This window comes from Perognathus longimembris, chromosome 16 (assembly GCF_023159225.1).
Source record: "Perognathus longimembris pacificus isolate PPM17 chromosome 16, ASM2315922v1, whole genome shotgun sequence".
Taxonomy (NCBI): Eukaryota; Metazoa; Chordata; class Mammalia; order Rodentia; family Heteromyidae; genus Perognathus; species Perognathus longimembris.
This window is the reverse complement of record NC_063176.1, coordinates 32,957,119-32,980,852: the sequence shown is the minus strand read 5'-3', so window position 1 is coordinate 32,980,852 and position 23,734 is coordinate 32,957,119. Positions and strand designations below refer to the sequence as shown.

Here is a 23,734-nt window from a genome sequence, read left to right as displayed (position 1 = left end):
CCGCTCTCCCTGGGGGGTCTAGGTGTGGGCAATTTCAACTACATAATACAGAGCAAAACAGGTGTGGGCAACTGCAACTACATAATACAGGGCAAAGGGCCGGTTTCAGAGAAGTTTCACTTTTTTTTTGGCCAGTCCTGGGCCTTGGACTCAGGGCCTGAGCACCGTCCCTGGCTTCTTTCCGCTCAAGGCTAGCACTCTGCCACCTGAGCCACAGCGGCCCTTCTGGCCATTTTCTATATATGTGGTGCTGGGGAATCGAACCAAGAGCTTCATGTGTAGGAGGAAAGCACTCTTGCCACTAGGCCATATTCCCAGCCCAAGTTTCACATTTAACAATGACATTAATACTGAACACACAATACTTATGTACAGTTAGTATAGTAACAGATTAATTATTTACATAACTTCAGAATTCTCCTACAACTCTCTCCTTCACAAGACTTTCCAGGATTCACCATGACACTAGAGTCGTTCCTTTCAGGTGCGGTGCGGTTTAGTCTCTGCTGTCACTGATCACACAGGATTGAGTTTGGTGTCCACACTTTGAGGCCCCATCAATGCACTGCTATCTCTTAAGTGGCCTCGTGTGCTAAGGACACCATCTGAGCGTCCCGGGACCCAGCCCTGTCTTCGTCGGTGTGGGCGGCAGGCTGGCGAGACGCCCAGGTACGCGGTCTCCAGGTCTGGGTCCCTTACCCGACTGATTAGAGGGAAACCCGGCAAAGGGCCTGTAGCCGCAGCCACACCTCCTCCCACGTGATCTCATCGCGTCTGACGTCATGACGCCATGCGTGACGAGCGTGGACGAGCTGATTGGCTAGCGCGGTTCTCTGGTCCTGGCTGCCAAGTCGGAAACGGACCTTCCTACCCTTGCGCTGTCCCTTCTCAGGATTCTCTCTTGACGCCTCCTCCGCCCAGGGCATGTGGATCCCGGCGGGTCGGAGCTGGTGGCGCGGTCGGGGGCTCGCGCCCTGGGCTTCGGGGTCCGTCCGAACAGGGCTACCCCGGTCCCGGCCGGCGCCGACCGCCGCGGCCGCCGCGGAGTCCCGGGCGCCCCACAGGCCCTACGGCTCTGCCGAGCTCAAGGTGACCGCCACGACCAGCCCGGGGGTTAAATTCGGGTTGTCTCCGCAGGGGTTGGTCTCTGGGGGTGGTCCCAAGGCCCGGAGCAGGTTGCAGGCCCTCCAGGCCCTGGCTGCAAGCCTGGCTTCCGCCACAAACTGCGGCGAGTGGGCTGCACGCGGGAACCTGGACTGGCCAGGGTTCCCGGGGTGGCCCAAACGACTCCCCAGGATTTGTTCTTGGGAGGTACTGGTACAGGCGCTTTGCATATTAAATACACTTAGTTTTGTGGAGTTCCCCTCCTCCCCGAAAATCCTCTTGAGAAGCTGCTTTCGTGCAGCTCATTAGCTATAGGATCTGACTTGACCTTTCTCCGACTCGACTTCATTTGTACAATGGCAGGCCAATTAAACAGCCAGGAGATCTTTGCCTGATCCAAGACGTACAACTTGGAGGTCCCTCACCTATATTTTAAGAAGCGTTGGTTACTTCCGTTTGTTTTTATTATTACTCTTCCCCACCAAACCCCCATCCCTCCACGAAGGACAGACCTGTAAAGTCTTGACTCCCATTTCCGGATTGGAGAAAGTGGGATTTCAACAGCTCTAGATCCCACTAGAGATAACTGAAGTGGTAAAAGTTGAGGCAGGAAGGTGATTGGATGCAACTTCTAAATAAGTGGGGAAAAAATAATATAAACTCACCCACTTTAACTTTCAGAAACTCCTGTTTCTAAAAGTAGATTTGTATATACATCAACTCAAAAAGTACTTAAAATGATACCATTCTGTATATCGTTGACTTGGAGGGGAAGAACGTACAAAATGTCACATGTTCGTGTGTGCACGCGCGTGTGTGAAGGTACAATCCTAGCTTTACCCCATGTTGAAAGAATTACAGAGCTGAGGTGAATTTTATAATTTCACAGTGTTTGCTGATTATGTAATACGGATTATATTGGAAGAATGAAATGTTTATAATATAAAAAATGTGGGCATTTGGGGCTGGGAATGTGGCTTGGAAGAGTGCTTGCCTAGCAAATATGAAGCACTGGGGTTTGATTCCTCAACACCACATAAACAGAAAAAGCCGGAAGTGGCCCTGTGGCTCAAGAGTGGAATGCTAGCCTTGAGCAAAAAGAAACCAGGGACACTGCCAAGGCCTTGAGTTCAAGCCCCAGGACTGGCAAAAAAAGAAGGGAAAGGAGGACATTTTACTTGAATGAACTTTCTTTGTTTCGGTGTTTGAATCAGAGTTTTCTTGTGTAGCACAGGCTATCCTGGAATTTCTGGTAGTCTCTCTTTCTCAGTCTCCAGAGTTCTTGGATATAGACCTCTAGTCTGAATACCTCTTTTCAGCAGTTGGTGTTGTGGCTCAGTAAAACATTAAAGATATGTGGAGAAAAAGCCAGGAGTTTGATTTAATATTTAAGTATTACTTTAATATTTAAATATTTAACTTTTAAGTGCTAAAAAGCTTTCTGTTGTGGTTTATGAAATTTTTCTCAAGAGAAGTTACAAAGTAATGAAAATTGTACCTAAATTAACTATTTGAAGGCTCTACTCTTAAAAGCACAGATTGTTAAGTGGGCCTGACTTGTGGAGTCCTGTTGTGATAGGAGCAGATCACTTCCTGCAATTTTTTTTTTTCTGTAGCTTGTTAACCTTAAGAATTTTTTCTGGAGAGTTTTCAGAAAATGAGGACTTCTAGGTACCATCTAGGAGTTCTAGGAATTCTCCATCCATGAAGATAAATTCAGGTCTTGATTATCTTCCATGTTTCTTTTGTAATTTATCTTTGTTATATGAGCTTAGTCATATATCTTTATTTTTTGAAAAATTAAATGTAAACACTATTCATGTTATAGTAAATGAAGTTGAGTATTAAAAGTATCTTGAGTAATATACTTGTTTTATATTATGCAACATTTATCTTATTTTGGTGTTCTTCCCTTTCTAGGAAAAACCTGACATGTCTAGATTTCCTGTTGAAGATATCAGAAATTTCAGTATTATTGCACACGTGGACCATGGTAAAAGTACTTTAGCTGACAGACTCCTGGAACTGACAGGTATTGACAATTTTATACCATAGGCTTAATGGACTTTGTATAATTGGGGGTTTACTTTTGCCAGACACTTTTAATATTTGGTTATACTTTCATATGTGGTGTTTTGCAAATCTTTGGAAATATCATTGAGGGTTTCTGTTTCTAGGAACAATTGATAAGACCAAGAATAACAAGCAAGTACTTGATAAATTACAAGTGGAACGAGAAAGAGGAATCACTGTTAAGGCACAGACCGCATCTCTGTTTTATAGTTTTGGAGGAAAGCAGTATCTTTTAAATCTCATTGATACGCCAGTAAGTTCATTCATGAACTGTTAAAGTTAGCCTTGTATTAATAACATGAGTTCTCAATTGATTTTTGAGCTATTTTTAAACATCTATCTTTTTGTTTTCTTATTCTTGTGGTAATAGAAATCTGTTTAAAAAGTTATCCAAAGATGAAATATATGTATAACAACTTCATTTCAAGTAGAGTCAGTAGATTTGTTCTAACATCCCTCCATTAAAAAAATTCAAAACTTACAGTGAATGTTAAAAAGTACCAATCTTTCTGTTCCCTAGGGACATGTTGATTTTAGTTATGAGGTGTCCAGGTCACTTTCTGCTTGCCAAGGGGTTTTACTGGTGGTCGATGCAAATGAGGTAAGACTTTTTCATTTTAGTCGACGTGACATGACTATTTGGTTAGTTTTGGGAGGTTTTCCTTAAAACATGTTTTAGGAATAAAGTCCTTGTATTTGAATAAAACCTATATTGTATTACTTACTCAAAATCATAAGCTTTGATACTGATGAATTGAAAATGTGTTGCACTAAAGCATTCCATGGGGTTGTCTTGTATTTAAACTTTTGAGGAATTGTTCAAAAGATGGCTTTAGTTTTTGTTAAAGTATGTTGTATTATAAGTGCACTGTATCAAAACCTCCTAACTGAAGTTCCTATAGCAGTTTTTAGCAAAGCTTGAAAGTATTTAGTTTACAAGTCATGTTAGGTGATTTTAAGTCAATAATGTATAAATGTTAGGTTTCAGCGATATTGGTAGCATTACCAAATCCTTTATGGTGTAAAGTAGTCTTATCAAAACACATTAGGATGATAAAAGGTCTAAAACAGATTTGAATATTTTGTAAACATGTGTGGAAACAACAGTGAACTCCTGTCCTGTGTAATATAAGCTCATAAAAACAAAAAATCCCCACCTATATTAGGCATATGTATATATATTACATATAATTGTTATAAGAATTATGATACACTAAAGATTTTGGTATATCTGTTTTTTGCAGTCTTCATTTAAAACTCAAAGAGGTGTTCTGATTATTGTGTGAAGAAGTTTTTGATCCTCTTGAGGAAGGTCATTCTCTGCCTTACGTACTTGAAGGAGGCTTTATAAACAGTATCATATGACTATTCTATAGTAGGTCCTTGAAGGTCGTAGTGTCATCTTTATGTCTAGAGTGCCAAACATAGTGCTTGACACAGAGAAGGACCTTCAGTAAATTCCTTCTGAACTAACAGGAGTTATCACAGTGAGTGATTCGGATTCATGGAAGTACAGGTACCATAGTTTGCTTTATACCGCTGCTTAGCGAGAGTCTACATTAAACTTGGTAGACAGTTGTTTCTTCTGCTTTACCTGATGATTGCATTACCATAACAATCTGTATTTTAAACCCAAAGGCATAGGCTGGAGAAAAATATAGAAAGAACTTTAGTGTTCAGCTTTCTGATGCTGAAATAAGCTACTGAGATACCTACACAAACCAATGATTTATTTGTGCTCAGTTTTAGAAGTTCCAGTCATTTTCTGGGGCTGTGGCAAAACAGCCTATCATAGTGAGAATACTTGGTGAAATCCAAGAGAGGAAGGGCAAGGGCCAAGATCCTACGGCCCCTTCAAGGGCACGCTTCCAGTGATCTAGGGACCTCCCCCTAGGTCCTGTCTACTAACCATCAGGACAAAAAGGACATTCAACACTTGAACTTTGGACAGGGAGACATACAAATATATGGCATTTTGCTCTTTGTTTTGAGTGATATAAAACCGGAGGTTCTTACTCATTTTTTTTATTCATGTAGTGAAAGCAATTAGGAAGCTTACTAGAAAAGGAATATACTTTTAATAGACTCAAAGTGGATTATTTCTAGGTTGACAATGGCCAAAAAGCTTATTTTGATGAAGATATATAGAATTGTTTTGAATGATAAATTTTGCAATAGAAAGCAAGTGTCATCTCTGTGTCATGTTTTGATCTTTCCAGGGTATCCAAGCCCAAACAGTAGCAAACTTCTTTCTTGCCTTTGAAGCACAGCTGTCAGTAATCCCAATTATAAACAAGGTAATTGCACCAAGATAATAGTTCTACTTATTATTTCACTTTATAAAACTGTATTTAGCGTTTAAATTTGAGATATACTGTTTCTTCTATGAGGGATCTCAGGATATTTATTCATTATGTTGGCAAGATTTATCTCCTTGAGTTTCATGTGACAGAATTGCAAGTCAAACTCCTATACTCTTGTTACAGACCCTGAGGTGCCAGGAGCTGGCAGGGTGTGAGCAAAGGCTCCACCACCATTGACTCCAACACTCAGGGCTGCAAATACTTGTCCTTTTGTTTGGGGAAGTATTTCTTTCAGCTTCTGGACCCAGGAGCATATCTGAGGGAGCATGGTGGACAAAGATTGATTGAAATAGAATGAGAAAGGATGTGTGCTGTCTGTACTTTCTTTCTTTTTTTTTTTTTGCCAGTCCTGGCCTTGGACTCAGGGCCTGAGCACTGTCCCTGGCTTCTTTTTGCTCAAGGCTAGTACTCTGCCACTTGAGCCACAGTGCCACATCTGGCCATTTTCTGTATATGTGGGTGCTGGGGAATTGAACCCAGGGCTTCATGTATACATAGGCAAGCACTCTTGCCCACTAGGCCATATCCCCAGCTTGCTGTCTGTACTTTTCTGAGCAGTGGGTCCTAGGACAACATTATGCAAGCATGTGACAAATATAGAAAGTATATATAGTTAAGGCTTTTTCTGGAATAAACAGAGTTGTGCCATCAGCCTCTGTCTCTTTCATCATCACCCCCTAGCCCCTTGGAACCCCTGCTCGTGCTGCGGCTGGCTTGTGGCACACTCTGACACATGGTTGGAAAGATAATTGCTCTGAAGCAAAGATTAAGTTCAAGTTTTTGTGTTTGCTAGCCATGTGGTATATTGTTTGAGCCAACCTCAGGCCCTTTGTGCCCTAATTGAGATGAAGTCTCACTTTTCTTAGTACATATACTGTGATCCTCCTATTTATACTAATGCTGTGACTAGAATGACAGGTATTTGAGCCCCATCATGCCCAGCTTTTGTTCAGATGGGGTCTTGAATCCTTTTGCCCTGCCTGGCCTGGATTTATGATTTTCTTGATCTCTGCCTCCTGAGTACTGGGATTATAGGTGTGAGCTACTACATTCTGCTTAACATTTTTTTGTGTGTTTGCCAGTCCTGTGGCTTAAACTCAGGGTGTGGGCTACTGTCCCTGAGCAGTTTTGCTCAGGGATAGTGCTCTACCACTTTAGCCATAGCTCTCTGTGAACTTATTCTGTAGTTATTTGGAGATTGAGTCTCACAGACTTTTCCTGCCTAGGCTGGTTTCAAACCACAATCCTGAAATCTCAGCCTCCTGAGTAGCTGGGATTACAGGAATGAGCCACTAGTGCCAAGCTCTGCTTAACTTTTTAAAAAATTTATTGCTCATTTGATAATGTAGGCCATGGAAAGCTTAATTTTTAAAATGGAAATTATTTTCAACTTTTTTTTTTGTCGGTTGTGGGGCTTCTGCTTAACTTTTAAAATCAATTCACAAAGTACTGATTATGTTGTTGTTATAATCTTGGCCCAGCTTATATGCTTCTTGACTTGTAGTTTTCAATACTCTTTAAAACTGTTTTTATCATATGTAAAACGTCATAGGGGCTAGGAAGGTTTAGTCAGAGAAGCTTGTAACGATCACCAAATATTGCTAGTATGAAATGAATTTTATTTTTATTATACTAACACAAACTTTTTTTTAAAGATAGATCTGAAGAATGCTGACCCTGAAAGGGTTGAAAAGCAGATTGAAAAAGTGTTTGATATTCCATCTGAGGAATGTATTAAGGTAAATCCTTTTTTGGAAGACACTGATTATACTTTGAAATGTCTTAGGTACTTGGCCTAAGTGAAGTTTCATAGGATATGTTTGTATAGTGGTACAGTGCTTTTTAAAAATTATTATTATTTTACTTGATTCTTACCAGAAACCCATTTTCTTTTATTAAGACATGCAAAATTATTGTTGTGTTACACTGAAGGAATTAAGGCTCACAGATTTTATTATTCTCCCAAGATCTCATGCTTAGCCAGCGTGCCCACACTAATGTTTAATGTCTTTTAGAACTCATTGCAACATTACTTCTTCTGTGGCATTTTCCTCATATGGAAATACTATCTTTGTAAAGCAGGTCCAAACTAATTTTAAAACATTTGTGTATTTTTCTTAAAACTAAAAAGAGCTAGTTATAAAAGCTAGCTATAATAATTATAGGAAACAACCCATTAAAAATCGATACACTTAGGGGCTGGGGATATGGCCTAGTGGCAAGAGTGCTTGCCTCCTATACATGAGGCCCTGGGTTCAATTCCCCAGCACCACATATATAGAAAATGGCCAGAAGTGTCGCTGTGGCTCAAGTGGCAGAGTGCTAGCCTTGAGCAAAAAGAAGCCAGGGACAGTGCTTAGGCCCTGAGTCCAAGCCCAGGATTGGCCAAAAAAAAAAAATCGATGCACTTTTAAATGTGAGTTTTTTTATTTAAGTGTCACATGATGGTTTGCTTATTAACAGCCACAGACTATTGTGCTGCTCGGTAGTGTATTGTTTCATTTCAGCAATGTGTCATTTTTTTCCCTTTCAGCTTTACTTGGTTTTTAAAAGCAAGTTTCAGGTGGCAAATTGTTTTTATCCTAAACACAATAAATTATTACATACAATCTTAAGAAAGTAGCAAAGTCATCACCTGAGAGTGAACTTGTCAAGATGGACAGTATGGGTGTTGAAAGGCATGACATAATCTTTACATTTTTGAGGTTTTTGTGAAATATCATTTATCACATGAGCAAAGTAAAGCTCAAGAAAATTAACTATTGGTCAGTGATATCTATTCTCCAAGTCTGTAGCACTGATAGTTCCTCAGATTCATTGAACTCTTTATAAGTTTCTCTATTCATTCCATAGTAAAAATGTTCTTGTAATTCAGATGTAGATTCACTTAACTAGAATGCAGAGGGATATTTGTCTGTGTATTCTTGTATTGTTGTTTATGTGTTAGCTGCATTCAAGCAAATGGGTCACTGTCAGATTTCTAACTTCTGATCATTGTATTCTTGAGTTTACTTAAATTCTTGTACTTTTTATATGTGTATTTTCAGATTTCTGCTAAACTTGGGACTAATGTTGAAAGTGTTCTTCAGGCAGTTATTGAAAGGATACCTCCGTAAGCATTTTTTCTTTTTTTTGTGCTTGTCCTGGGCCTTGGACTCAGAGCCTAAGCACTGTTTCTGGTTTCTTTTTGCTCAAGACTAGCACTCTGCCACTTGAGCCACAATATCACTTCTGGCTTTTTCTGTTTATATGGTGCTGAGGAATTGAATCCAGGGCTTCATGCATGCAAGGCAAGCACTGTATAACTCAATCGTGTTTTCAGCCTGCATTTTATTATCTTTATACTATTAATTTACATTTAGTTCAAGATCATCAATTTAACCTCTCATTGTAATTTAATGTGTATGCTACATACTTTTGCAGTGAATGAGAATAAATTTTTGCTTTTAACAACATGCATGAGGCAAATATAATAAAATTAAGAAGGCAAGGATAGGAATCACCTCTCAATCATAAAGAGACTTAAATACATTGGTAGTTCTTTGCCTTATATTGAAGTATAATTTTATAAGTATATATACACATACACACCCACATATGTAACTGTAACTAAAACATAAGGTTAACCACCATAGCCTATACCTGTAATCACAGCTACTTGGGAGGCAGAAGTACTGGGATAATGGTTTGAATGTAGTTCATGAGTTAGTGAGACCTTATCTCAAACGCAAGCTGTGCCATTGTGATGCACACTTGTAATCTCAGCTACAATTCAGGCATAATTGATGCTTGTGGTCCAGTGGCAGTATGAGAATTGTGAGAATTGATCTGAAAAATCTAAAGCTAAAAGGGGTGGGCGTGTGGTTCAAGTAGCATAGTAGCTTGATTCCTAACATGCAAGAGGCACTGAGTTTAAACTTCTTCAAACCTCAGTACTGAAAATAAAACAGTCATTTACTTAAAAGTGGAGGTTAGAGTAAATGTATCATAGTAGGTTTTTGTTTGGGTTTACATAATAATGATGAATAATTTTTAAATGAAAAATAACTGAAAACAGAAATTTTATAGATGAAGATTGTAATTTCAGTATGTGTATATGTTTTTCCTTTAAACTTGTCTCTAACAGGCCTAATGTGCACCGCAACAATCCACTGAAAGCTTTGGTATTTGATTCGACCTTTGACCAGTATAGAGGTGTGATAGCCAATGTAGCCTTATTTGATGGCATGGTTTCCAAAGGAGACAAAATTGTATCTGCCCATACGCTAAAGACATATGATGTTAATGAAGTAGGAATTTTGGTTCCTAATGAGCAGCCAACTCATAAATTGTAAGTAATCTGTCAGTAGTTAAAATATGTCCATATGAATATCTATTTTTCCTGCTTTCTCTAAGAAGAATCCCAATTTGGTAACAAAAAAAAATAAAACCTGATCAATGTAGCTATACAGCAAATATTCTGTCAAAAACGATCTCACGTATGAAGGGAAATGAGAAATATAAATGGAAAAATTTCTGTTCTTCATGACTAGCTGTAACTTAATGATCAGGGTTGAATGGGGCCCATATTGAAGTATTTGACGAGAGTATGAGTTAATCTCCTATATTCGTATCCATGTGCGGTATTTTAAGGGTTTATTTTGATATTTCATTACAATTTTCAAAAATGAAAGTAATATACAAAAAAGTTGACAATTCTTTTTTTGTGTAGTGTGAAATTCATGGTAGAACTTTGGTTGACTAATTCATAGGACTAACAAGACATGTGCACTAGACAAAAACAGATCTGAATTTGCTTCTACAACACTCATTAAACCCTATTCCATGTTAGATACTGATGGGACATACCTTGGACAAATTATATGAAGCTGCAAAGGTCCTGTTTGCTCATCTATAAAAGTTAAAGTATTAAACCAAATGGCTTTTCAGATCACATTTGAGGGTTTAATGTTATATGTCTAAAAAAGCAGTATGTTACTCAATTTTTTAGTCTGAAGTTTATTGAAATATTACTTCAATCTGCTTACATTCTGCCATATGTATTAAGCATTATATTTATTTAAGGTTCTTGTACCTCTTCGTACATACAAATCACTTTGTTATATTATGTAAGACTTTTTAAGCTAAATTAATGATCTAGTGTTGACTAGGTCCCATATTAATGTGTGTGACAGTTAAACACATCACAATTCAAATACAATACAAAGAAATCCTCTATTTTGGGTGATTAAAATATTTTTTACCCGAGTGATGCTGGCTCAAACCTGTAATCCCAACTACTCAGGAGGCTGAGATCTGAGGATTACAGTTCAAAGCCAGCCTGAGCAGGAAATTATGTCGGACTCTTATCTCCAATAACTACTCAGATAAAGCTGGAAGTGATTCTGTGGCTCAAATTGTAGAGTGCTAGCCTTAAGCAAAAGAAGTTCAGGGATAGTGCCCAGGCCTTGAGTTTAAGCCCCAGGACTGGCAAAAACAATAAAAAATTTAAAAAAAATTGTCTACATTTTGAAATTGTGGAATTTGATTTTTTTCTATGAATATTAAAGTAAATATTGGATTTGTATCTGTTTGGGTAAAAATGCATTTTTGTTAAAGATCATCTGTAGCTATTTAAGAGACATCATAGGTCATAAGCTGTGCCTTTTGAATTGCAAAAGGGTGGTAAGATCCTGAAGGCTTTGGAAGCTTGAGCAGAGATTGTAGATAATGAACAGGATATAAAGATTTTCGTTTTGTTGAAGGGCCTTTAGGGATTGATATGTACAAGGCAAGCACTCTTGCCACTAAGCCATATCCCCAGCCCAGGGGATTGATATGTAGTACTTGTAGTTTGATCAGATTTTGCTTGGAAAGTATGTTATAGTTTCCAGGGACAACAGTAGTGATTGTGAGTATGCACTGAAACATGAAAGCAGTAAATATTTGCCTATAATAATTTTATTTAGATATGCAGGCCAGGTGGGCTATCTGATTGCTGGGATGAAAGATGTCACTGAAGCACAAATAGGAGATACATTGTATTTACATAAGCATCCAGTGGAGCCCTTGCCTGGGTTTAAATCCGCGAAACCAATGGTATTTGCAGGTGAGGAGCTCACAAAGTCCAAGTTTGAGGGCTAAAATATTTTAAAGCTGAAAGTATGTCTACAATGAAAGTAAACTTACTAGAAGATATACATTCTGGTTATTTCAAGTAATTGCTAATGGTAGGATACTCATTTCCTTGTGTGCATGTGTGTGTTTGTGTTTATTTCTATATAGCAGTTTATATCCAATTTATATCCAGAAGTGGTGCACACCTCTAATCCCAATATTTGAGAGGCTGAAGCAAGATGATTGTAAATTTGAAACCAGCCAGGCCTACATAGCAAGACTCTGTCTCAAAAATGAAAGTATATGTAAAAGTATATATAGCGCAAATGTATGCACAAAACATATGCTTGTCTGATTGCATGTATATGATGAGATTTTATGTGAGAAATCATTTAGGATGCCTTAAATAAGAAGTGAGTTGAGGCATATAAGAGCTTGGATATAGGAATTTCCTTCTTATATCTCTAGGCAGTTAGTTCATTATTATTTTTGAAAGATTTTTTTTCTAGTTAACAGTGTTTTTATTAAAGATATCAGTAGACATTGTTGCCTTCTTCTTAGCCATGCTTTTCTGAATTTCATATGGTACAAGTGTTCAATTGGAAGAATAGTGTGGCTTCAACTATGTGTAACTTGAGAACCTTTTGCTACATGTGCTATTAGGGACATTTGGAAAAAGGAAGAACTGACAGGAGGTCACCAGGTTGTTCTATACATTGGGTACTACCGAGGTTTTCTCCCTGAAGTTGCTATCCTTGTGGATATGTGCCATATTTAGTAAAGCCAGTCATTTGAATTTGAGAGCACTTGTTTGGTGTCAGCTTTGCAGGTATGAGATGAAAGAGAATCTGACAAGTCTATTTCTCCAGAAGATTTTTTTTGGCACTAAATTGTTAAAAACAAAATTTATGTTTGGTTTTAATAGAAAAATCTGCCCTAGAAAATAAGAATTCAGTATAGTTCTTATTTTGCTCCTATTTCTTAGCTTATTTATAATTTTATTTTTAGCTATGGAATACTTATGCTTGTTTCTGGAAATCAACACAATTACCTAATTCTCAATTTCCCATCATTGCTGTTTTTCTTCTCTCTACATTTCTTCAACACCATAAACAGTTTGGAGTATGAGCCTACTTGTATTAAAGCTAATAATGTGCAAGGTACTTTTCAGCAAGTTTCTTGGTATTAATAATGTTTGGTGAGTCAGAACTAGAAAAGTAATACTGATTTTGCACTTTGCAGCCCTACACAGTAGGATTGGTTTATGAGGCAGTAAATTGTGTTGTAATAATAATTTTTGTGTCCCCAGGAATGTATCCTATAGATCAGTCTGAATATAATAACCTGAAGAGTGCTATAGAAAAACTGACTTTAAATGACTCCAGTGTGACAGTTCACCGGGATAGTAGCCTTGCCCTAGGTGCTGGCTGGAGGTGAGATTTATTCATATAGTAGAGTCATGTTTTTATAGGAAAATAAAGTTTTAAGTGTTTGAAATTTCCGAAGGTCCCTTGGTGTGAGAAAATGAACAAAAACTTGTACTTTTTTATTTCACAGTATAGATTCATGTTTTGTAGGTTTTACAGTTAATTTTAAATAGATTGTCAATGGAAGACTTGAATCTTATTTAATAAAACTATAGAAGCACTTATTTGTGGGATGAATTGCTTGGATGGATAACCCTTTTGATACCACTCTCCTATGTCATATCAGTAGATTCATTTGAAAAACAGCGTAGGCTAGGACATAAATACTTTGGAGTCATTTTTTCTCCCTCAGGTTGGGGTTTCTTGGACTTTTACACATGGAAGTTTTCAATCAGCGACTAGAACAAGAATATAATGCTTCTGTTATTTTGACAACCCCCACTGTTCCATACAAAGCTGCTCTTTCATCAGCAAAGTTGATAAAGGTAGTATAATATTTAATACTACTACTTTGTATGAGCATAAATGGGAAAATTTCACAAATAAATGTAGAACATATGCAGAATACAAGATACATTTTTATTATCTTTTTGTTTAATAGCTGATGACCTATTCAAATACATTATTGCTTACTAGTAATAAAGATTAAATTCTCTTTAGTAATAAAGGACCTTTCTTAAAACTGTATTATTTTTCTTAAACTGATCTCCACATTATAAAAACTAGCCTATTTCTTTTAGTTAGTAATCAAAGTATTATTCAAAAATCCAACACAAACATGAAAGCTATAATTGTCATCATAAGTAGCATAAAAAGTGAAGCATTTATTCCAGTTAATGAGAGACAATATTGTATTCCATATGAATTGCAATTTATTAACTATTAATTTTGGCATACGTATTTTAAACAAAGTTAATTCATTAGCACTATAATTCAAATGCATTATAAAGGTCATGTTTAATGTAGTCTTTAAAAATATAGTTATAATTTTCTAAATTTTATAATTTAAATGTGAATAACTAAAGTATTTGTTTTTGACCATTACCAGTAATATGATTGTTTAACATTGGAAGATTTTCTTTTAAAAGCATTTTCTTAAAAGAAAGATTTAAAAAATTTTCTTTTTAAAGACTTTTAGGAAATTGTGTTTTTATTAAGTGTGATAAAGCAGTAACAAAATAAATTGTATAAAAAGTATGAGTTAAAAGCAACTATTTTATTGACATTCCTTTTAATATGTTTTTTAATTCTTAGGATTACAGAGAAAAAGAAATCACAATCATCAACCCTGCACAGTTCCCTGACAAGTCCAAAGTAACAGAATATTTGGAGCCAGTTGTTTTAGGCACTATTATAACACCAGATGAATACTCTGGAAAAATAATGGGCCTTTGCCAGGTAGAAATGTAGAAATAACCTACTACAAAATGTGTTTAAGTCTTCCAAAACAATGGTACCAGGCTAAGGTTTTGAAAGATGTCCCTCTGCTGAGCAGATTAAATTTAATAAATCAAAAAGAGATTTCATATATGTCTATATTCATAGATAGGTAGATACGTAAGCAGGTAGCTCGATCTGTATCCACACATGTATATGTAGTAGGTTTTTGTGCTTTTTTTTTGCCAGTCCTGGGGCTTAGACTCAGGGCCTGAGCACTGTCCTTGGCTTCCTTTTGCTCAAGGCTAGCAATCTGCCACTTGAGCCACAGCTTACTTCTGGCCGTTTTCTATATATGTGGTGCTGGGGAATCGAACCCAGGGCTTCATGTATAAGAGGCAAGCACTCTTGCCACTAGGTCATACTCCCAGCCCCTATGTAGTAGATTTTGACTTTAACAAAAATATAATCAATATTTTTAATAATCATATTAAACTACTAAATACTATAGCCAGAAGAAATTTCACAGTTATTCTGAAAGGGGTAAAAGTATAATTTCTTTTACTTTTTTTGAGTAGTTGAAATTGAATGCAATTTAAAAAATAATTCAAAAATATCAGAGACCTTAAAATAGAAGGTATGTCTGTTTGCTTTGTAGTTCTTTCTAGTGTCTCAAATAGTAGCTGAAAGACTTGAGGTTTAGTTTTGCTACCAAACTAGATTGTAAGTTTAGCCACTTGATTTCTCTGGATCTAGTTTCTTTATTTTTCAAAAAAGAAATTAGAACTTTATAGTTATATCTGATTTATTGCAATGATGTACTGTATAACTTTAGAGGTAAAACTATTAGATAAAGACAAGAATTGGAAGCATAATATAATTGAAACACAAAATGGTTCTTTCTGTGTTAAACACACTGCTCATTATGTTTCACTAGACCATTTAATGTTCCTTCATTTGTTCATCATTCTGTCATTTATTGATGTGATATGCAACTTGGTGGATGATATTGTGCCAGTGTGAAGCAGTATTTGAATTAATCACATTTTTCCTTTCTTTTTTAGACTCGAAGAGCAGTTCAGAAAAATATGACGTTTATTGATCAAAATAGAGTTATGCTTAAATATCTCTTCCCTTTGAATGAAATTGTGGTAGACTTTTATGATTCATTGAAAACTGTTTCTTCTGGCTATGCTAGGTAAAATGCAGGCTATTAAAATCCTGGACAATTTTTTTTAAATACTAATAAGAATATGTTAATATTCTACCTGTTCAGTAATATCAACTTATGCATATGAGTACCATTCAGTTAAAAAGACGGGAACTATGTTACAGGTTGTTCAGAATAACCTGAAACTTTCTAAATAGGAGAAGAAAGACTTTGTTAATCAGGAAACTATCAATTTCTTTTAAATGAAAAAGCTATCTGGGTGCTAATAGTTCATGCTACTCAGGAGGGTTCGCTGTTCGAAGCCAGCGTGGGCAAGACATTGTCCATGAGATGCTTACCTTCAAGTAACCAACAAAAAGCTAGAAGTGGAGTTGTGGCTCAAGTGTTAGACCACTAGTCTTGAGCAAAAAAAAAAACTCAGTGACAGTTCTGGAGTTCAAGCCCCAGGACTTGCACCAAAAGAAAAAAAACAACAACAGATACACATAAAAGTCTATCAAAACTACACCTGCATTATTGAACACTATATTAATGAACTTGATCTTCCTGAAAGAATGGTCCATATCATAAGAATCCATTGTGTATCCACGAGGAGTACATGGAGCACACAACCGGTAAAAAGTAAATGGAGAGTTAATACTGAATCATGAGGAACTCAGTCTGTAGCATTTGGCAGTTGATTTTTTGTTATGACAAATAACTCCAGATGTCCATTTTAAGCATTCCCCAAATCTTATATTAGCAGCTGTGTTCCAGTGACTTGGAAGAGTTTTCCTTAACTAAAAAAAAAATATTAAGTAGTTGTACAGAGAAGTTATTCATCAGAGTAGTATGTGGATATAATTCTCTCCCATCCAATTTAGGAGTTTTAAGTTTATAAAATGAGCTTCTTGGTGGAGAGCTTGCATATATACAGTATCTTTTCATACATAAGAAGGTTGTATGTTTGTTTATACTGAGAACTTATTTTTCCTATTTGATCAGTATTTTTTCTCCTGTGCCTTTTTTCAGAGAAGACTTTGAACAAATAATTGGCAATAGAATTTAGAGTGAAATGAAGTGGCATGTCTGAACTAAGAGTTAAATGTGTGATTAATAGGCTTTGTTTATACACACTATCAGCAAAATCTTGACACTAGTTTCCCTCTGGTCATGCTTTTATAAATTGTGTTAAGAAAATCTTTTGGCTTGAAGAAGTAAGTACATTTGAAATTAAATGAAAGAACACAGTTTATATTGAACTATAGAGAAATAAAATATTCCTGCATACCAAATTACAGTAATTCTTATAAACAAGGATATTTTTCAATGAAGTAATTCTATCCTTTGTTTTGGTGTATGGCCTTGTAGATTAGGCCACATAACCAACCATAGGTTGAGATCAGAACAATTATTTTATGCTAAATTTCAAGAATCTACTGTATTGAATGCAGATGTGATACCAACCATACAGATACAGCTATTTTCTTTTAGTCCCTAACCTCCAAACTCAGTATCCTTGTGAATTCTTAAATCTATGTGCCACATTCTAAATAAACCAATACCTGTATTGGTTTGTCTTCCCGTTAGCAGATCTTGAATGCAGCTTGCTTGCTCATGGCTGGCATTCTATCACCTGAGATACATACACCTCTGGCCCAGCCTTTTGCTGCTTAATGGTAAATAGGTGTCTTGAAGTCTCTTTTGGCTAACTTCAAACTATGATCTTCTAGGTCTAAGCCTTTTATACACTTGGAATTATAGGCATGAGCCACCTGCTGAGCCAGAATATGGAACACCCTGTTTTGATTAGAGGTTAAGTTGCTATTATTTGCCTTGGAACAGACACTGTATAGTTGTTTCCTTTGAAAATGTAAGTTATAAAATTGGGGAACTCAGAACATACAAAATTTGAAGCTGTAAACATCAAAATTATGGTTATCATTGATAATATAACACTAAACAGAAACCTAATGGAAGAATCTTGAGTATGACTTACTATGTAGTAGTGACCAGAGCCCACTTACTGCTGGGGTTAAGAAGGGCTTTATTTCATTTGTCTTCAGCCATCCATTTTCCTAGTCTGGTTTAACCACCTTTTCCCCCACTCTCTGTAGATGTTTCCTTCTTTTCTCCTGTTTTCATCCCTTATTTCATAAAGAGAAGTTGAGGAATTTGCCTCTTATTATGGCTATTTATATCCATTCACATACAATATTGGTTGGTATTTAGATATATTGCCTGGTATTTAGATATTTGAGGCTGGGGAATCAAGATGGTAGGAAAAGTATATTTTCTTTAAAAAAAAAAAAAGGGTGAGTAATCTCCTGGGAAGTATAATGTCTGTCATTATTTTTCCCTCCTTGTTAGTTTTGATTATGAAGATGCAGGCTACCAGACTGCAGAACTTGTAAAGATGGATATTCTATTAAATGGAAATATTATAGAGGAGCTAACAACTGTTGTACACAAGTAAGTTGAATAGAAATTAACCATGAAATGGACAAACATGAACGTGATTGTTTTTCTTAGTTATTGGTTTCTCTGTTTTATTTCAAAACTGCTTTTGAAAGGGCAGGGCTAACAGCTGAGGGAAGGAGAAAGTAGAAGGTGGAAGAGGAGCCTTATATATAAAAATACATTATACATGAAAAAGCATAATGAAACTCACTAAAACTCCTTTGAAAGTAGGAAGAGAAGGGTATTGAGAAAGGCTAATGTAGAAGAAGTGAATTTGATCAAAGTATTTTATATGCATGTGTGTAAATATCGTGAAGCCGCTTTGTGCAATTAACTTATGGTAACAAAAAAAGAAGAAAACCTCTAAATTAATTAAAATAGGTTTCACACCACCAGTTTTCCTTCTGTTATTTTTCACTCTTCAACTACTGAAAATATAAAGAGTATAATTACAATAATTAAAAAATATGTTAAGAGGGGGCTGGGAATATGGCTTAGCAGTAGAGTGTTTGCCTTGCAAGCATGAAACCCTGGGTTAATTTCCTCAGCACCACATAAACAGAAAAAGCAGGAAGTAGCACTGTGGCTCAAGTGGTAGAGTGTTAGCCTTGAGCAAAATGAAGCCAGGGACAGTGCTCAGGCCCTGAATTCAAGCCCCAGGACTGGCAAACAACAACAACAAAATGTGTTAAGAGAAGAAATGTTTCTCTTACCATGTAAAAGTACAAGAAAATGGTTTTTAAACATGATAATGATGATTTGGGGATTTAGAACAAAATTATTTTTCATATTATAAATATTTGAGTAAACATTTAAAAAGTCAAATACATATGCACAAATTGCTGGATTGGTTACAATAAATTGATACACTCATAATTACTATATTTTGTCATTTAAGTTATTGTGAAATATTTTGTGACAAAAATATCAATTAATAAAGTAGAATATATACATTATCTCACAAAAAGTACCTACAGAAATGACTAGAAGGACATACATTTAAAATTTGAAAATACTAATAATGGTTTTCTGTGAGAGGAAGGCATGGGAAATATTTACTTAGATTGGTGATATAGGCAGGGGTAGACCCCTTGCCTTGCACATGAAAAGGACCTGGGAATGAGCTCTACAACTCAAATAATTAAAATGTCAATTTTTGACTCTAATGTATTTATAAAAATGTGTGATAATATATATTTTTCAAAATCAGAAAAATTTGACTTAGAAATTGATATGTTTATGATAAGAAAGTTTCAAGTAAACTCCTTAAAATATTGACTTTACTTTGATTATACATTTTGTTTGTTTCAGAGATAAAGCATACTCTGTGGGTAAAACTATATGTGAACGCTTAAAGGATTCTCTTCCTAGGCAGCTGTTTGAAATAGCAATTCAAGCTTCTATAGGAAGTAAAATCATTGCAAGAGAAACGTGAGTTGAAATTCATTTATCCCAGTCTTACTTAGAAATGGTATTTCCAGAAAGCTAAATAAAACACATTGAAAATTTTAACTTCATTGACTTAAGGTTTATGTAAACAGTAAGATAGTGCCGATTCTCAGTTCTATTGATTTAAATGATGACTATTACTTTGAATTATATAGACTACACACCAGCAAGTGATGTACATGGGCTTAAACATTTTTCCATTCGTTTCCAGAGTGGCTATCTGGTTTCCAGGATAAGTAGGATTTTTTTGTTTGTTGGTTGGTTTTTAAGATTTTTATCTACATAGTTTAGAATCTTATTCAGATAAATTATTAGTATTGAAACTGAACCTATAGATCAGTTTTTAAACTGAGGCATTTACTATTATTTCATTAGAGAGGTTATAAATCAAAGAAATATATGAGTATCATTTTTTGAAATTCTAGATTAAGGATTTCATACCAGTTTATAGTAGACATGGAAAGCAAAGTTAATTTCAGTAGGAAACTGGTCATTTACATGAAATATAATGTATACTCAAGGTCACTGAGGGCTGCTCTGCCTGAAACAGTGAGTGCAGAAAGTTTTTTGCAGCACTTCCCTCTCCCTAGCCTATGAGTCCTATGAGCTCTGGAAATCAGGAGTATTTCCTCAGTTATGAAAAGTTAGAAATAGCTACTAAATTCTAGCTTATGCCAAATTTAACTTATGGAATTTGTCATTTTTATATAGATTTTATAACATTTGTTCATCTCAGATGAGGCAAGATGGAGTTATAAAGAACATCCTAGAAAGTGCAAGTGAAAACAAGGATGCCAAGTTGACATTCTAACATAAGGAAATTTAAGGAAACAAATTATTTAACATAATTATATTGCAGATGTTTGAGGAAAAAAATTATTTTATACATTAAAAAATGTGATCTACAAATCTTTCATAAATATTAAAGTAGTATAGCTGATAGATGTATTAAACTAGTTTGTCTTGAAATAGGTTTTTATAAAAGCCTAAATCTTGTAACATATTCTTTATTTTACTAGCTAATCTAATATACAGTATAAATTATATTATAATCTAATATATACAGTAGTAAGATATTAACAATTTAAAATTTTTTAGGGCTGGGAATATGACCTAGTGGCAAGAGTGCTTGCCTCATATACAGTGAAGGCCTGGGTTCGATTCCCCAGCACCACATATATAGAAAATGGCCAGAAGTGGCGCTGTGGCTCAAGTGGCAGAGTGCTAGCCTTGAGCAAAAAGAAGCCAGGGACAGTGTCCAGGCCCTGAGTCCAAGGCCCAGGACTAGCAAAAAGAAAAAAGAAAAATAAATTAGGGGGCTGGGAATATGGTCTAGTGGTAGAGTACTTGCCTCGGATATATGAAGCCCTGGGTTCGATTCCTCCTCAGCACCACATATATATAAAAGCCAGGAGTGGTGCTGTGGCTCAAGAGGTAGAGCGCTAGCCTAGAGCAAAAAGAAGCCAGGGACAATGCGCAGGCCCTGAGTTCAAGCCCCACTACTGGCAAAAATAAATAAATAAATAAATAAAGATTTAGAATTACTAGTATTTCTAGGTTAAGATAGAAGCAACCCGTTAAATTGTTTTATGATGGTCATAATATTCAAGATTGATCTAATAAAGCCTGACGGATACAAAATATGACATTTTTAAAGGAAATGCAAAACAAAAAAACACTGAGATCCTATCTTATTACAGTTAGAAGGGCAATCAAGAATACAAACTACAAGAATGGACAGGGACCCAATTTTCACTGTTGGTAGGAAAGTAAACTTGGGGCAACCACATGGAAGGCAGTGTGGAGCTTCCTTAGAAAACGTAAAGCAGACTAACCTATATCTGTCAATACCAACGTTGGGCATCTATCCAGTACCATAAAAATACCTACACACTCATATTTATTGCTGTACTATTCATCATAGTCAAATTATAGAAACAGTTCAGACACTATACAACTGACAAAAGAAAGTGTGTGTGTGTGTGTGTGTGTGTTAGATGTTGCGTGGAGTTTGGCACATCTCATTTGTAGATATCTAAAATATAACCATTTTTGAGTATATGTAGTGCCAAATGCATATATACACCATCAAACTGACTGAAGTACTTTTTATGTAGGTTGGATTTCCATGGTGTAACTTCTTTGGACAATTAACAATTTAATACAATGAATACCAGAAAGTCAAACTATGTCTTGTTGGAGGAGGCTAGGGATTAAGGGGAGGAGAGCAGGTGAAGAAGGGAAGGACGGGCATATGCAATCTTAATACTCAATGTCCATACATGAAAATGGAACCAGGAAATTTGAGATAAGCGGGACTAGGATTGATTGGGGACAGATGGAATAGTAATGTTGATCAAGGTGCTCACATAACTGACATATTTAAGTGATATCCTTTTGTACAACTATTTAAAAATTTTAAAACATTTTTATTCTTAATGAAATAAATGCTGATAATAATTTGAGTTTATTTGCCACTGTGTTAAAAGGTATTTTGCAGTACATAATTATTTGTAATTTTACATTAGTAATAATACTATCATTAAAATATATTAGTAAAGGAAAAATTGTTTTGAGAAAGAATTTTTAATCACTAGAAAGAAATGATGTACTTAAAACATTTCCTCTTTTACAGTGTGAAAGCCTATAGAAAAAATGTTTTGGCAAAATGTGTACGTATATTGCTATTTTACATTGTTACATGTCTGTTTTGTGATTTTTGTCTAAATGGTATATGAGTTCCTGGCACATTTATGTCTAATAGTCTTTATGTTAGGACTAGATTTGTATAATTCAGACTTCAAGCCCAGAATCAATAATGTGATTGATAACTAAGTTTCCATAGGATTTATCTAAAATATAAATCAAGTGTTACAGGAGGACAAGATCTAGAGAAATCTGATTTGAAGCCAGTCTAGGGAGACGTGTCCTTAAGACTGCATCTCGAATTAACTAGCAAAGGCTAGGCAGTACATGTAAACAATGTAGGTCTCAGGTGATTATCAGCCATGAGCAAGCAATCAGAGGGAGCCCAGTGCCCTTGAGTTCAAGCCCTAGTAGAAGAGCTAAATAAAGCCCTTCCTATATTTTGAGAAGGTGGTGTAACTAAGATCTGATAGCTAGGCAATTCAAGAAGTAATTTTCCAGGTGTCTACCTCATAAATAGTAAGGTTATTTGTATTCTTGCCTTATGTAATTATATGATTATTTTTCTTTGGGTTGAGTTGGACTTCTAATTTTTTCAAAATATTTCCAGTATGGTGGTGATATTTCCCGAAAAATGAAACTTTTGAAGAGACAAGCAGAAGGTAAAAGGAAGCTAAGGAAAATTGGCAACATTGAAGTTCCAAAAGATGCCTTTATCAAAGTTTTGAAAGCACAACCTAATAAATAATTCATGGGACCAAAGACGTTTCAGTGGTCTGTTTTTAGTAACTCATAATATGTTGAGAACAGAATGAAAAACTTTGAAATATGTATGTTGCCTTAAGGGTTTTCCAATTAAATAATCTAATAGACTTTATTGGAAAGGAAATAGTGGGTAAGTAAAGACGTAGGATTCTAAAGCTATATTGCCTTGTCTCATATTTCACTCTGATCACTGACTAGTAGTGATCATGGTCAAATTACCTACAATTAATCTGTTACATATTAGTAAACTTGAGTTTTTAATACTTCACAGTACCTTTCCAGGTTGTGATTATATAATACATTATTCCAAAGAATGCATTCTACACAATGAATTTTAACCTTTATTTTTCATGCAGTTTTTCCACTTAGAGGAGCCATTCATAATTGAGATTCCATCTAATTTCAGTAAATGGGTTTCTGAAGTCCACAAGTGTCTAATTTGCTATCTAGATCAACTTACCTCATATTTACGACTCACTTATTAGATAAGTAACCAACATAGTGCCTAAACATCGGTTCTAGGTTTTGCAGGTAATATATTTTATCGTGTTTGTTGGAAATTGGATGGATTACAGTGTACACAATAGGTAAGGGAAGGAACGGTCTTATTTGATATTCAAAGTACAAGTGTTTGGTACTAACAGCAACTATTATTACTTTATTAATTACCCATATTTCAGACCCCATGTCACACAAGTAAGTGGGTATATTGATTCAAATCTCTTGGCTAGCTCTCACATTCAATGAATGCTTGCATACAGACTAATAAATATTTTAATCACTGTGTTGTCTACTACCTTGAGTGAGAATTTACATTTTACTGT

At 35.7% G+C, this 23,734-nt stretch overlaps 1 protein-coding gene across 2 annotated transcripts; it reads left to right on the top strand.

The window, feature by feature from the left end:
* The first annotated feature begins 856 nt into the window (after positions 1-856).
* Guf1 (GTP binding elongation factor GUF1) lies at positions 857-22,907 on the top strand. 2 transcript variants are annotated; one of them, XM_048363886.1, is made up of 17 exons: positions 857-1,089; positions 3,025-3,136; positions 3,282-3,430; positions 3,698-3,778; positions 5,397-5,474; positions 7,196-7,279; positions 8,588-8,652; positions 9,667-9,870; positions 11,489-11,628; positions 12,946-13,069; positions 13,416-13,548; positions 14,318-14,461; positions 15,505-15,638; positions 17,961-18,062; positions 19,362-19,481; positions 22,135-22,171; positions 22,756-22,907. In XM_048363886.1, the coding sequence occupies exons 1-17, from the start codon at positions 925-927 to the stop codon at positions 22,891-22,893; spliced, it is 2,010 nt and encodes a 669-aa protein (XP_048219843.1). In that variant the 5' UTR covers positions 857-924; the 3' UTR covers positions 22,894-22,907. The 2 variants fall into 2 exon arrangements, with proteins under 2 accessions (XP_048219843.1, XP_048219844.1); XM_048363887.1 differs by lacking the exon at positions 22,135-22,171 and having other exon boundaries at positions 22,756-22,808.
* Positions 22,908-23,734: the final 827 nt, after the last annotated feature.

Bases quoted from the DNA above. Each gene is read 5' to 3' on its own strand.
- Guf1 (XM_048363886.1), top strand. From the start codon at position 925: ATGTGGATCCCGGCGGGTCGGAGCTGGTGGCGCGGTCGGGGGCTCGCG. The intron at 3,137-3,281 runs GTATTGACAATT...TTCTGTTTCTAG, and splicing joins CAGACTCCTGGAACTGACAG to GAACAATTGATAAGACCAAG. The intron at 9,871-11,488 runs GTAAGTAATCTG...AATTTTATTTAG, and splicing joins GAGCAGCCAACTCATAAATT to ATATGCAGGCCAGGTGGGCT.